Source organism: Poecilia mexicana, unplaced genomic scaffold (assembly GCF_051168715.1).
Source record: "Poecilia mexicana isolate PSO_F unplaced genomic scaffold, ASM5116871v1 scaffold_4, whole genome shotgun sequence".
Classification (NCBI taxonomy): domain Eukaryota; kingdom Metazoa; phylum Chordata; class Actinopteri; order Cyprinodontiformes; family Poeciliidae; genus Poecilia; species Poecilia mexicana.
Window position 1 is genome coordinate 28267020 of NW_028263373.1, and position 14409 is coordinate 28281428.

Genomic DNA, 14409 nt, shown 5'->3' on the forward strand with positions numbered 1-14409 from the left:
AAAGTAGTTTGGTTTTCTGCCTTGGCTCTTGATTTTAAGCATAAAAAAAGAACTATAAACTATTTACAGAGGTTGGAGGTCATTCTATTTTTGTTTTTATTATGTCTGCAAATATCTGGCTGTTCATTTGAGACAATGTTGAAACACTAAGAGTGGCAACTTTCTGTATGCAAAGTTTCAGAAAGAGCAGGAGTTTCTTAAAGAGACAGAGGCACAATTTCAGGTGTTATGAAATCAAATTTCTTTCAGGTCATATTTGATATATGATGCATTTTTATAACAACTGAATGTAACATAGTTTGATTGTGCTATAAAATGGCACTATGTGAATGGAAAATGCATAACACTGAGTGACCCTTTAATAGTCCAAACACTAAATTTTGCCCCTTTTCCACTGGCTCGACCCAGCCCGACCCGGCTCGGCTTGACCCGGCTCGCAAACCATCTGCAGTAACTACAGTTAAATTAAAGGTCAAAGAGCCAGAATACATTACTAATTTCAAAACCACAATTAGGGCATTTGAGTCAAGACATGTTAAGTTTTAAAACTAGCTTATTTTAAATTTATTTTCTCAACACCCGACTCGGCTCGCTTTATGCCTTCATATGGATTAATACACACAAAGGAAACTGTTTTGGCACTACATCAGAAGCTAACATCTACAGCTCTGCCTATGCGCGCTCTGGAAGGTACAGCTACTCCTTCATTGGCTACTTTGCAAATGCGAACCAACAGCAAGTCAAGTAGCACTTGCATGCCTAGATATTTCAGCTTCCCAAGCTGCATTTTCTTTAGAATACATCAGATTTGTGTGGTGTGCTGTAGTGGCGCAGGGGTTAAGCACAACCCACATTGGAGGCCTTAGTTCTCAACGTGGCCGTCGCAGGTTTGATTTCCGACCCGGCGACCTTTGCCGTATGACTTCCACTTCTCTCATTTCCCACTTTCCTGTCAATTAACTATCATATAAAGGCCCCTAGAGCCAATAAAACCTTTTTAAAACAGAATACATCAGATTTGCTCAATGCAAATTTTTCTCAAATAATTTTAGAGTTACGTTCCACAGAGAAATTCACAATTAGGTGAATCCTTGGCCACTGAACTACAAATAGGCTGGGGCGAACTGTAAAATGTGCCTCAGTGTGAACAAAATTCATGACCAGGACTTCACATTTAAAGGTTAAGATTTTATTTGAGCCCATCAAATGCATGCAAACTCTCCCACATAAACTTTAACATCTTATTTCCGATCAGCACCACCTTCCTTCCTTTGTGATTGTCTATCTATGTTCACCGTTATGAGTCGCCTAATTTGCACAGGCTTGTCGCGGGTCAGGGTAGTTTCTGAGATTGAACAAATCAACAATGGCCATCTCCAACCTTGTTAGTGAAGGTTTTTACACATAAAGCCAAGCCCGCTATCATCTCTAAGCTTTTAAAAACCACTGCTACACTGTGTGCCCCGCACTGCCAAATGAGACGTTTGCAGGGTGTGCAACGAGAATAAACTTCTGCATCTGTCTGCACCAGTTAGCACATAAACATGCAATTATACTCAAAGCATTTTTATTTTTAGCTCCTAAAAGTTGTCCGTGTCTTAAAAACCAAAAAGTATATTTTCAGTCATATATAATCTCAAAAATTAATCTCCAGTCTTAACAAGGAAACAGTTTGAGATTATTTTTGACTGAACTATCAATGTATTATAAAGCAGTGTGACTAGATAACCTAGTGTGTTCATTTCATGTGTTTCATCACTGAGAACAATCCTCATCAAGAAGCATTCAGGGTCACCAGAGTTCAATAACACGATCATAGTCACATTGGTAAAACTTTACAATAATCATAACGGAGACTACAGAAGTAGCCAGATTACTGGCATGTTATGTGTGTGATTCGACCTAACTCCACCTTCCTTTTACCAAAGGTGATACAGACACATCTCCACATCCTATTTTATGTCATGAAACATCAGTGAAAGATTTAATATATTTAATATAAAGGAAACTGTATAGAGCAAAAAAATCGATTGGTTTAATTGTAACTAATCGATTAATGAAATAATCGTCAACTAATTCAGTCATTGGTTAATCATCAACTGAAGTATGCAAACTCACAAAAAGGCCATTTGCTGAATGAACAACAAAGTCAGAGCAGGAATTAATCCAAAGCTGTACATAAAATGAATGCAAAAAAAATAGCATTTAAGATAAAAAAAATAATACACTAAATATGCCCTAAATAAAAATATTATTGCATTTTAGGCAATGAAATGCGTATTTCTTTATCTAAAAAAAATTGCTTATTTGTGTCTTGTATTTCTAATATTGTGTAAAAAAAAACTTAAGTGGTGAAATGAAAAATCTGCCAATTTTGTTGCCTGATTAATCAATTAATCGTCAGAATAATCAATTACTAAAATAGTCGCAACCCTAGTTGTCATGATTTGCAGGTTGTAGAAGGTGAGGACAGATGCGGCGGACCCAGGTTTTTGAGAAATGATTATTTTAATGGTGAAACAAATGACAAAAGTCCAGACAGCACAGAGGAGCAAACAGCAATGGCTCTGACACTGGTAGCACTGAACAGACAATGACAATAGTCACTACAACAAGACAGTATAAACAAGGACCTGACAGAGAACAAGAGACTCAGGTGGGTGTAAATACACAGGGGGTAATCAAGGGAACTAGACACAGCTGGGATCAATCAAGGGTAAACAGGACAACATAGCAATTCAACTGAGACAGAATCCTAAATAAACGTACAGAAAAACTCAAATCCTTACACTAGTTTAGTGATTCAAGTGCAACAATCTAACAATGGCAGCATTCATCTTGACATTCTGTCTTTTTGAGAACTCACGCTGACGTTTTGCTCCCATACATTTGACAAAAAATAAGGTGACCTGGCGTTACGAGATAGTGGTTTTGTTTCTCTTCAACAGCAACAATCTAGCTGCTTTTCGTATTTACTAAATGCCTTGAATCATATAATCCTGACCCAGCCCTTACAAAATAAAATGCTTTCACAGTTGCTAAAATCCCATAATAGCACAGTCATGAACGAGCTTCTCAAGCTAGACTGTTTGAGTTAACGATTAAAGCACAAACAGAAGGTGCTGCAAATCTTATGAAAAATACTGCCTCTTCGTTTACATGTGTCAGCAATACAGTAGCTACGTGCTAACAGTGAAAGTACTGAAAGGTTTCTACAAGTTTGTTCACACAAGTCTGAATTTTAAAAACAGAAAACCTATTGCTGCTGAGTAGTGACAAATAATAAGGTGGTCTCTCTACGACATGGTCAAACTCCTGGCATAAAGAGAAATTAGAGTGAAGCAAAAACTTTTGTGTCCTTGAATGGCTTTGTTTTACAGTCCTAATTTTGCATGAGCTCAACAGGTGCGTCAGTACATTTGTATGGCTGCTGGAATCTATTTGGTTTCGACATGCAAAGGCCAGGGTGAGTCAAAAAAAATTTTTTCCAGAGGATGACCAGTCAGGAGGAGCATGTAAAAACCGAAAGCCAGAACAGAGATTTAGGAGTTTTATGATATTGTTGTTGTATAGTTGTGATACGTGTTTCACATCAAATCATGCATCTTCTTATTTTAAATTCACGTGAATAAAATATTGTACATGTCCACAGGTTTCCATGTGGGCGGGGCCTAAATTGGATCGCTCAAGCTAATTTGCAGGGCACTATTTATTTGGGCCTTTTGGTTTACATGGAAAACACAAAACAGTTTAAATACAGACACTAAAGACCAGATGATGTAAAATTAAGTAACTGAATAAAACACATTGAGATTCCAAAACAGGGAAATTTGTGATTAGCTACTTATAATTCACACAGAAAAAGCTGTAGGAAAAAAAATGTGTTGGTACTTTAAAATTCCCAATGGATGTTCCAGAAATCTGGGTGAAATTAAGTTTATATAATACATCATCATGTTTATACAATGTAATTAACACGTTTGTTAATTATGTTATATTCATGTTAAATCGTGATAATGTTGAAATACATGTTATTTTGTGACAGCAAATGTTATGAACCTTTACAGTCACTGAAAAAAACATTAAAGAAATATATAAAATTTCCTGTTTTGTCCAATATAATATACATGTAGGTGTATTGCTGCTGTTCCAGTGGTTTGCTGAAAGAGCTGAGATAATTGTGGAGGAGTTCATAGTTACTTGAATACCTTTCAAAAATACCTCCATAATAATACTCCTTTTTGTGAGGAGGTTTTGAGGAGAAAGTAAAGTGTAGTTAGGGATGAATGTTCTCAATGAAAGGGACGTCCAGCTCTTCCTCCTCCAGCTGCAGTGTACGTGCCGGGGCTCTTGTTTCGGGACGCCCTGCCCTCCCTCGCGCCACGGAAAGTAACGGTTTCCTGTGAGAAGAGACGGACCGGGCACGAGCTCCAGCGGGCGGAGAGAAAGTGCACACGTGGACACCGCTGACCGACGGCTCGGCCAACCAATGAGAGCGCGAGCTTGTGACGTCAGCGACCACCTCTTCTCCAATGGGATGGGTTTTTTTCACCGAGCAGCGCTGGCCTGCTGGGTTTAAGACAGAGGGGAAAAAATCCTTGGTGGCATGAAAAAGTTGGGAGACGGATCTCGGATCTGGCTGCTGGGAATCTGGCTCAGCCCGCAGACTGCTGATGTTTACTCTGTGTCCAGTTGAAAAACAGTCTAGACATCCTTGTTCGTTTCTAAGGGAACAACGATCTATGTGATGGGAAAAAGAAAAGGAATACATTTTTCTTCCTGAAAATACTTTGTACGATATTTTAGTTTCCAGAGACGAGCTAACTTAGGTAAGACTGTTTTGCTTTCCCTTTCCCCGTGTCTGAGAATCCAGATCTATGGAAACTTATGGAGATGTGGTTTTCAACTCGTTTCTAATTATTAGATGGGAAAACTTCATCTTCACAGACGAATGGTAAACGTAGATCTTACTTTTCTAACCTTGTTAACTCTGTAAGCATTATGACTTTTTAGTTATGTTGTTAAAATGATTTCATGCATGTACCCAGATCCTGTAAAATTGAAAAACTAAACTAATACTGGCGCGCATCTGAATCTATGTTTTTGTCTGAAACTTTCTATTTTAAAAAGCCTCATAACTTTCCTCATAAAAATCACAGGAAGAATTTCAACCCAGAACTAAGATGGACATTTGCTTTTTATGTATTTAAAGAACAACAAACAACAGTGCTGTGATAAGTACCCAAATAATTTAAAAAAATCTCTTTTTAAAATATGATTTTAAAGAAAAAAAAAAACGCCATACAAATCAACTTGTCACGCACACAAAAAGTCATGCTCTAAATATAGCAACCAGTTGCACCCTTACTGAAAAGGACTTTCATCAAGCATTTGTGATAACTCACAATAAGTGTTTTACATCACCGAGGATTTTTATTTGTAGAATTGTTTTAATTGGAGGGTTTTTGTGCACGGCCCATTTAAAGTCGTACAACAGCATTGTACGTGAGAAATGAATCTAGTTCACCATTTTGGAGGGGGATTTTTCTTTTGTGCTTTTGGCCATTTTGCTGCTGCATAATTGTGGTTCAGTTTAGAACTCATGGTTAGACAATCTCAATCAGGATTTTCTGATGGAAAGAAAATCATGGTTCCATACCCTGCAGAAAGCTGTCAAGGACTTGAAAAAGCAAAGCAGCCCCAGAGCATCACACTGCCACCACCGTGTTCAACCGCCATACGATGTTAATTTTCCTGAAATTCTGTGGTACGTTTATGTTGAATGAAACGGGTTGTATAAAAGCTCCATGTTTGTTTTGGCGTTGTTATTTAAAGCAGAACACAAATGTGTGATCTAATTTTGGTAGGTCAGTCACTTGTAGGAAGTCTACTTCTTGTTGTAAGGGTTGTCTGTGAGGGTGGCAGTAATCTGATCTTTAGAGATGGAGGGGTCTATCCAAAATATTGACAATAACGATGCCAAGTCGGCATCAGTATCGGATCGATACCAGCGTGATAATATCGATACTTATGTTTCAGAATCACTCTTGAAATGTTATTTTATTTTAGAGTTGAAGTTTCTCAGCCTTAGCATAAAAAGACTTTGTTTTGATTTGCTTTCAAATTATATTTTTCTGCCCTTTGTAAATTATTTTGTTTTTCTATTGTTACTGTTTATCATGTTACGAAATCTAGTAGACACCTATACATTTTGTGCATATTCTGTCCTAGATTTGAACAAAAATAATTAAAAGAAAACAAAAACAAAAAAATCAGAAAAAGGTCAGAAGCTTGATGATATATCAGACTTAAACAAAATGCATCAGTATCAGAATCAGCATCAGTATTGGCGATACTGACCTTGTGTTTCATGGGTATTGGATCGATTGCCGCTTGATTAAAAAAAAAATCTGTACTTTGAGAAGGCCGGAACTGATGGTAAAATGATGATTTATTAAAGCACATCCTTGCAAATCAACCACCCCAAGAGCTAAACGAGAGAAATAAAACTTACAATCGTTTTTTTACTGTTAGTGAAGCAAAGCTTGTTACATTGATACAATTCCTTTCAGGAATCATTAATCAATCAGTCACAGAATTAAATTACTTAAATAAACTTTAATCGCCATTACCCTGCTCCCTTATTGACTGAAGTTAAATTTAAGTTGCCTTTTAGTGTTTCTCTGCCTTGCTCTTTTATTGCAGTGAATCTTCTCCGGTAGCTCTGTTGTTCTCTTAGCACAAATACGTTGTACAGAATGTTGCCAAAATAAAAGCATGGACCATTAACAGCAACTACAAGTAACAAAGTAATATTCAGTTGGCCTTTATAAAATCTAATTGTATCAACTCAGCTTGTCACAGCTGGATATTAAAAATGGTTTGACCTTGAATATTTACCCTGATGAAAAATAAATATAAGTACATTAAATCTTAGCATACTTGAAGTCAGAATAATCATCAGTATACTTCAAGTTAGTTAAGGATTAGTTAACTTGAAGTATGGTATTTTGGAACAACTAATTTTGTGCTTAGTGTGTTTTAATAGTAATTAAATTGTAGCAAAGCACAATTTGAAGTGTACTAAGTGTATCATGCACTTTTTTGGAACAACTAAAGTTATACTTACGTACATGACTTTTTATGTCACATAAATGTGCTTGATTAGTATATCTTAAGTGTACTATTTTTGTGAATGAATTACATTTAAAATATATTTAGAATATCTTTTAAATATTATACATTTTATATATTAGTAGTATGATCACAGTATGCTCCAGTTACACTTATGGTTTACTATAAGTGCAAATGAAGTACACTTTTCAGTTACTTAATGTCTTTTATTATTATTCTTTGCCACTTTGTACATTACATGCTTCACCAGTACACAGAGATCAATTACAACACACTTTCCAGATGAAACAAAGTACTTTGTGCATTCAATATATTCACATTTTTAAAGAGTACATTGCCAATATACTATCAGACTGTCAATATATTAAGAGACTGTCAATATATTAAGAGTTTTCACACAGCATGATTATGAAAATTAGAATAATAAAACAATAGGCACACTTTAAGGAAATTAGTAAAGGACAGAGTATTGTTTTAGTACAATGTCACAGTATTCCAGTACGACTTACAATTTTAGGATGTTGTGAACTCGCTATGTTTGTGGCATCATCAGAACTGATGATGATTGGGACCTGATGCCTGGGGTGAAAAATCATTTCTGGGTGCCTTCTTTGCCTGTGTGTGTGTAGCAGAGTTTTATTTTGGCAGCGTTGTGGATATGGAGTTTGTCAAAATTAGTTTATTTGTTTTTTGAATTTATTTTTGTTTAATCTACAAGTTGTTTCTTCAGATATTTATTGGTGTTTTTTTTATTTTTTTTTTAATTCTGTTATGCTGCGCTTGGCAGTTGGGGTTAGCATAGTAACCGGTAACCGACACCTCCCACTTTTTTCTTTCCTTTTGGTGACTGGTATGTATTAGAATCAGCTCTGTGTTTTGTAAATATTATATTTTAACTTAAATTTTAGACAAATTTGATAACATACAGCGTTTCACGAGTAATTTTGCTATGTTTTGTATACGTTTTTAACTGTTAGCATTACTAATGTTATCCATTTTAGCTATGTTTAATTTTATGCTAACTGCTGCTAATTTCTATTAACTGCTGTCTACTGCTGACAACTGCTCATTGGGAGCTGTTGCTTTGTAGTTTGGTTACTTATTTAATTTATTTTAATGCATATAGAGGCAGAAGCTGCTGGATTTAACTTATCCACCATTTCGATTTCCAGTTTGTTAGGTATGTTTTAATTTTTCACCTCTATTAACGTTACAGTAAGTTTTTTCTTTTGCCTTTTTAACAAAACCCTAAAAGATTATGAAGGCACCTAGCAAGGCATGCTAGTTAGCATAAAGTAGCATACATAAACACTGAAAGTATTTTATTGCAACATATTTAGAGTCTAATTATTAGGCACTATTTTCAAAGTTCTTACAAATATTATTGAAAAGTATTTATTCTGAGATTTATTAAGGTTTACTAAAATATACACAGAACCTATTTAAAAATACCACCAAAAGCACAACTTCAGAAAAGTATTGTTTGTATATATCTGTAATATATTTTTAAAATGTACATTTACAATATACTTTTATACAAATACAGGCAAAGTGTATTTTTTAAAATGATTATCCAAAATATAACTTTAGTAATATATTTAATTAGAAATCAAAGCATATTTTAGAAAAACATATACTTTTAGAAAGTGTACCAAAAATAAATTTCTAAAAGAGTACTAGAAGCATGTTTCTGAAAGTGTACTTGTTTTAAACTTTAAGTATAATCTTAATAAGTGAACCCACTTGAAAAGTGTACTTCAGAAAAATACAGTATATTTCAAACATGCTTAAGTATACTAAGGTATGCTATTTTGTCACCAGGGTTAAGCATAAAATAAAAGTAAAAATAGAAAAAATCTTTAAGCAGGTGAATGCAGTATGCTAACAGTGTTCCGTGATGTAGCTTAGGCTACATCGGTGAATAAACCCCCTTCACCGCCGCTCTCAGTACAACAACAAATGTCCAGGTTTTCCTGAAGTGAATCAGCATCTCGGCCGCAGCTGGCTGCCTCCCGTTGTTGTTGCTTATTCTGTGATTAAGGCCGCACAGGCTCTGATGGCTCTTCCTGCGACACTGCAGTGAGGTGAGGAAGGGCTTTGCCATGGCTGCTGCTGAAGGGTTTCCCTCTGCCTAAAGAGCTCACACAGGGAAAGGAGCCATCTGACATACAGATGAGCTCCATTTAACATCTCAAATGCTCTGTTTCAATCAGGGGTCGACGTTCAAAAGCTTCCCTTTGTCATTTCCTTCACAAAGGAGAGTACAGCTGGGGAGTTTGGGGGTATTTTTGTGCTCTCTTGTGTTTTTCCTTTCTAGGCTATTTCATTCCGTGTAAGGAGGTTTTATTTTCTTTTTATAAATAATGTTTGGCTGTATGCTATTAAAAGTTCAAGCCCTCTCCCCCAACATAATGTACTCTCCAGCAGATGTTGCTCTGCTGCTGTTTACCCAAATTACGGCCACTCCTTCACTTTTTCCATCTCATTTTATTACACGCCTCCCCCGTCTCGCTGAATTATGTACAGCTCCTTGTGAAAGTGTTCGCCCTCTTTGAGCTTCCTCACGTTTTATCACGTTGCTGCAGCAAAACTGCAGCGCGTTTTATTGGGATTTTGTTTGAAATGTCAGCGTGAGGTGAGGGCGGGACCGCGGTGTTGAAGGAGATGGCTACGGTTTTATGAAAATCAGAGACGGAGCCATGGCAACGCTGGAGGAGTTGGATCAAAGGGCTTGAAATGGTAATTGCAGAGGAAAGTCGTAGATTAAATTCAAATGAGCTCCGTGATATCCAGTCTGATGGTTAATACTTTTTGAAGGGCAATCTTGGTTAGAAACGTCATTGTTTATTTTATTCTTGGTTTTTATTACCTTCTTATGTATTGTTTTTGGTTTTTGTGTTTTATTTTAGATATTTAAAATGCCTCGCAGTTCCAGTGTGGAGTGTACTGCGCAAAATTAAAGTTCATTGGTCTTTGAGTGAACTTTCAATATTAACCTGTTGCCGATATCGTCACCTTCCCAAAATGATGGCTTATGGGATTTTGGAAAACAAAATGACAAGTTCTTTCTGTCCAAAAGATGTTTAAGGCAAAAGGAATCCCTTGGTTATATCACTTGAAAATGGTCTCAAAACAACAATATTATCGTTTATCGTCCAGTAAAATTTGCTGTTTTGAATACTTTCTCAACATTCTGCTTTTGTGTTTTTGGTAAAATACGAATGAAGAAGAATCATCTCCTTTGTTACAGCTGCACTGAGATGAGATGTTTGCCAAACTTCTCTTAAATCACAGAGAGAGGAGGCTAATCCAGTCCAGCCATGGGATGGGGACAATGATTGCTCTGGTTTGCTGTCATGCAGGTGTTGTGGGTCATGGGCAGCTTCCAGGGCCACATTCTCCCCGGGACCGTATTCCTGATAATAGGGATCTGGTGGGCGGGAAAGTTCTCCCTCTGGCACACCACCCGCAGGAACAAAAGCTTTGGCTCCACCCGGCTCGCCAGCAGGACCTTGCAGCGACGCCTGGAGATAATTGAAAACTGTTTTTTTCTCTTCTGCTCTGTTACTGGTGAGCAGGCCTCTGTTTCTTCTACAATGTTTTTTTTTTTTTTTAATTGTCCTAATGCAGGTGGGCTAACACTTCCTTTGCGCTCTCCAGGTATGATCTGCGAGCAGTATGTCGCAAACGGCCCGATGCTTCATTTGTATGACTTTGCAGAGAAACACTGGGAACAACTGCACATCTGGCAGCACACAACCATGTACCTGTTCTTCTTCCTGGCCGCCGTCGTGTCTCTGATTCTCCACACGACCAAGGCCTTGCCGGTGGCCCTGGACAAGCTGATGTTGGGGATCGCGTTCTTTGTCGAAGGTATGTGCTGTGTCCCTCTGTGTGGAAATAACTGTAATTTTAATCTTAGAATTATGACTTCAATCTTGTCGAATGAAAAGTCAGAATTCTGAGAGAAACATCTGGACTCTTCGGTAGCCATAATTTATTTAATCTTCTTCTGTTCTGAAACAAACAAACAAAAAAGCGTCATTTCTTCCCTTGGGTAGACGTTCTGACTTCCAAGATTGAAATTGTTCGCCGATGAACATGATGTTCCCACCTTCTGTTGATGGCAGGATATGGCTTTAGAAACACATAGAAAAACATTTCTGTGAGAAATGTTTTTGAAACAGCAAAAGTCTTGAGAAAGGGGTGGAGTGGAGGTTTTTACCATCCAGCCGGACAGTGACCTTAAATACGCAGCCAGAGACACAGCGGAGTAGCAGGACGGTATCCTGCAATTTCTCGATTTGTCTCTGCTTGACCACACCACCACAATCAAATGATTAAATCACTAGCAGAATTTTGTGGAACTTAAATTTCATGCTCATTTAAATGAGGTGTGTCCTCAAAAACTTAAATTTGAGATTCCAGTTGTGGATTAATGCATAGACACGTGTTAGGACGGCTCAGTCAAAGTCAGCACCTCAACACAATTCACAATCGTTGAAAATTCATGTTTATTTTCAGTCTGGCTGAACTTGATCTTTTTTTGTAGTTTTTTTTTTTTTTTTTTTGCAAAACATATTTTTGATCTGCAACCATAAACATGGCAGATACGTCCCTGGAAGGACAGGAGGCTGTCATTTCAGTAATTTTCAGTATTGAGTGGGACGTAAGAGTATATTGGACATGTGAAATTCTCAGGAGGTTCTCAGGGCCCCATGAGCTGATACAGCAACAAATTTCCTAAAGTCGAACTCCTTCTTCTATTTCTATCAAGTTAAATCTGTTTTCTGTTGTTCAGGGTTCCTCTTCCTCTACCACCTCCATGGACGGACCATGCTGGACGTCCACGTGCATCAGCTCCTGCTTTACGCCATCTTTGGCGAGAGTCTTGTTTTCTTCCTGGAGGTCTTCCACAGAGACAACATCATCCTGGACCTGCTGTGCTGCACCCTCACCCTCCTGCAAGGCAGCTGGTTCTGGGAGGTAATAAATCTGCCTGGGTTCCCCTGGAAGCTGAAGCTCAGATCAGTGGGCGCTCCTCTCACTCTAACCTTCCTATTTGCTCACAGATCGGTTTCGTGCTGTACCCTTCCAACGGCACTGTGTGGGACATGAAAGACCACAACACCATGATGTTTATCACCATGTGCTTCTCCTGGCACTTAGCCTTTGCCATTCTAGTCGTTGGTGTGGTGTACGGCACCGTCAGCTGGTAAGAACCTGCTTCGTTAGATATATGAAGAACTGTTTGATTGTCCTGGAACTCTTCCAGATTAAAGCGGACACATCATGCTCTTAAATTCTTCCTTTTAAATCATTCAATTATTATCTATACAGAGTAAAACTTCAATGCTTTGGTCTGAACCATGCAAATTCCAGTGGGGGTGGACTTTGCATGGTATTTCCTCTTCAAAGTACTCAAACACACTGGTATTTATTTTTGTTTTCTCTTCAGCGTGGTTCGCTCCAGACTCAAAAGGACTCCTCCGATGGAAATGGGACTTCTGAAGCCCCGGGAGCGGGATGCCGAGTCAGAGGATGAGATTTTATGAGGACTGTTGTGCGACATTTCCAAAACAAATCGGGGATGTGAAGCTTTCATTTTCAGCAGCAGTACGACTAGGGGTGCACACAGGCACACAAAACAGGGCTATAAGAATGCTTTAGAGATATTTTTTTTCCTCTGCTTTATTTAATCAGCTTTAAAGACTTTTACCCTGACTTGTAATTTATTTTTGCAGTGACAGGAAATTGATTTCTGCCATATCTTTATTATCTGTACAATAGTTTGTCACCTGTTATTTGGATTGTTTTCATCTATGTCTGTACCAACATGTTGATTACACAGTAATCTTCATTCCAGTGTAAAAAAGTATGACTTTAAGAGTTTGCCTTTACGTACTTTGCATACTGGTATTGTGTCTTTTTCCTCTTGCGAGAACGTCAGAGCATGTATGTGATTTGAACCCAAACCCAAAGCCGTTTTTTATTTTTTATTTTTTCAAACGGCGTAGATGTTTATGTTTTGCTGTTTAATATAATCTGAATCTGTTTTGGTTAAATGTTTTATTCTTTTTTTTTTTTTTTTTTTTTTTTTGACTCGAATCGAAACAAAATCTTTGAGAATGGGACCAGATTTTAACAGTGCTTTTGAGGTTACCAAGAATCCCCAGTTTAGGGTGCAGTTGTGACAAATAAAGATTTCATAAAACTCATCTTTGCTTTGTGTTGAATAATCCAGTTCAAGTTTGAGTATTAAGTATTTTGTAGATTTTGAACTCCAGACAATCAAAGGTGGCACATATTCCCTAAAATAAACACTAATATATGTTAGTTGGAATGCAGTACGATAGTGTACAGGAGTGCTTAGACTTTTTCTTTTCTTTTTCTTTGTGTTCTTGTGGCGCCCTCTGATGGACTGCGCTCTGGGCAGTGAGCCAGATTGTCAATATAAAAAACCCGTCTATTTTTAAAGTTAAGTCTTGTGGCTCATGTTGCATATTACTACACAACCAGATCCAGTTCCATATATTATTTTGTAATTTACTAGACTCTCTAGGTTAAAGGTAAAATGTAATATACATAGAAACATCGCAAGTAACATGTTGAAAATTTGTAGTAGTTATCACTTCAGGTAACTTTATTAACCAATAGAGCTGCTATAATTAATCTATTTAATCAGAATTTTAAAAAAAGTTTGGACTTTGCATGAATTTCTGAATTTTGACAGAATCAATTTTTACTTCACACACTCTTGCTGATGTAGCGGATTTTGTATCTGTGTTAAACATTTGACTATTACCGTGTTCACGGCGCGATAAAAAAAAACACATGCGACTGGTTCACAAAAAAGTTTGTAAAGATCTTCTATTTCGAAGAGACTAAAAAAAATATGCAAAGCCTTTCAAACACAAACGACTGCATTCCTGTTAAAAAATCATGAAATGTAGAAAAGCGTCAGTGAGTTGTATTAACAAAAAAGGCAAAATTAGATAATGATATAACAAAAGATGCATTAAAATACTATATTTTAACCTGTTTGATCAAAGTGATATACATGCATGTACACAAAAATATATTGGAGTGAGACCTCTTCTCTGCTGTGCCCGGATATGAGTGACATGAACCCGTACACCTCGCCAGGTGAATACTGACAGCTCCTCTGACTGATTCTCAGTTTTACTGTATCCATCCAGAAGTGCAAAAGCCCTGCGAGGTTTCCCTTCCTGAAGAAATTAGTTGTATTCTTCGTTTTATTCGAATTTTTAAGGA

General features: G+C 37.3%; 1 protein-coding gene across 1 annotated transcript; it reads left to right on the top strand.

Moving 5' to 3' along the window:
- The first annotated feature begins 4569 nt into the window (after positions 1-4569).
- On the top strand, positions 4570-13352 carry tmem45a (transmembrane protein 45a). The gene is made up of 6 exons (XM_015012804.2): positions 4570-4829; positions 10497-10704; positions 10795-11007; positions 11936-12120; positions 12207-12349; positions 12593-13352. Exons 2-6 carry the CDS (start codon positions 10509-10511, stop codon positions 12687-12689), a joined length of 834 nt encoding a protein of 277 aa, XP_014868290.1. The 5' UTR covers positions 4570-4829; positions 10497-10508; the 3' UTR covers positions 12690-13352.
- Positions 13353-14409: the final 1057 nt, after the last annotated feature.

Bases quoted from the DNA above. Each gene is read 5' to 3' on its own strand.
- tmem45a (XM_015012804.2), top strand. From the start codon at position 10,509: ATGGGCAGCTTCCAGGGCCACATTCTCCCCGGGACCGTATTCCTGATA. The intron at 11,008-11,935 runs GTATGTGCTGTG...TCTGTTGTTCAG, and splicing joins GATCGCGTTCTTTGTCGAAG to GGTTCCTCTTCCTCTACCAC. The intron at 12,121-12,206 runs GTAATAAATCTG...ATTTGCTCACAG, and splicing joins AAGGCAGCTGGTTCTGGGAG to ATCGGTTTCGTGCTGTACCC.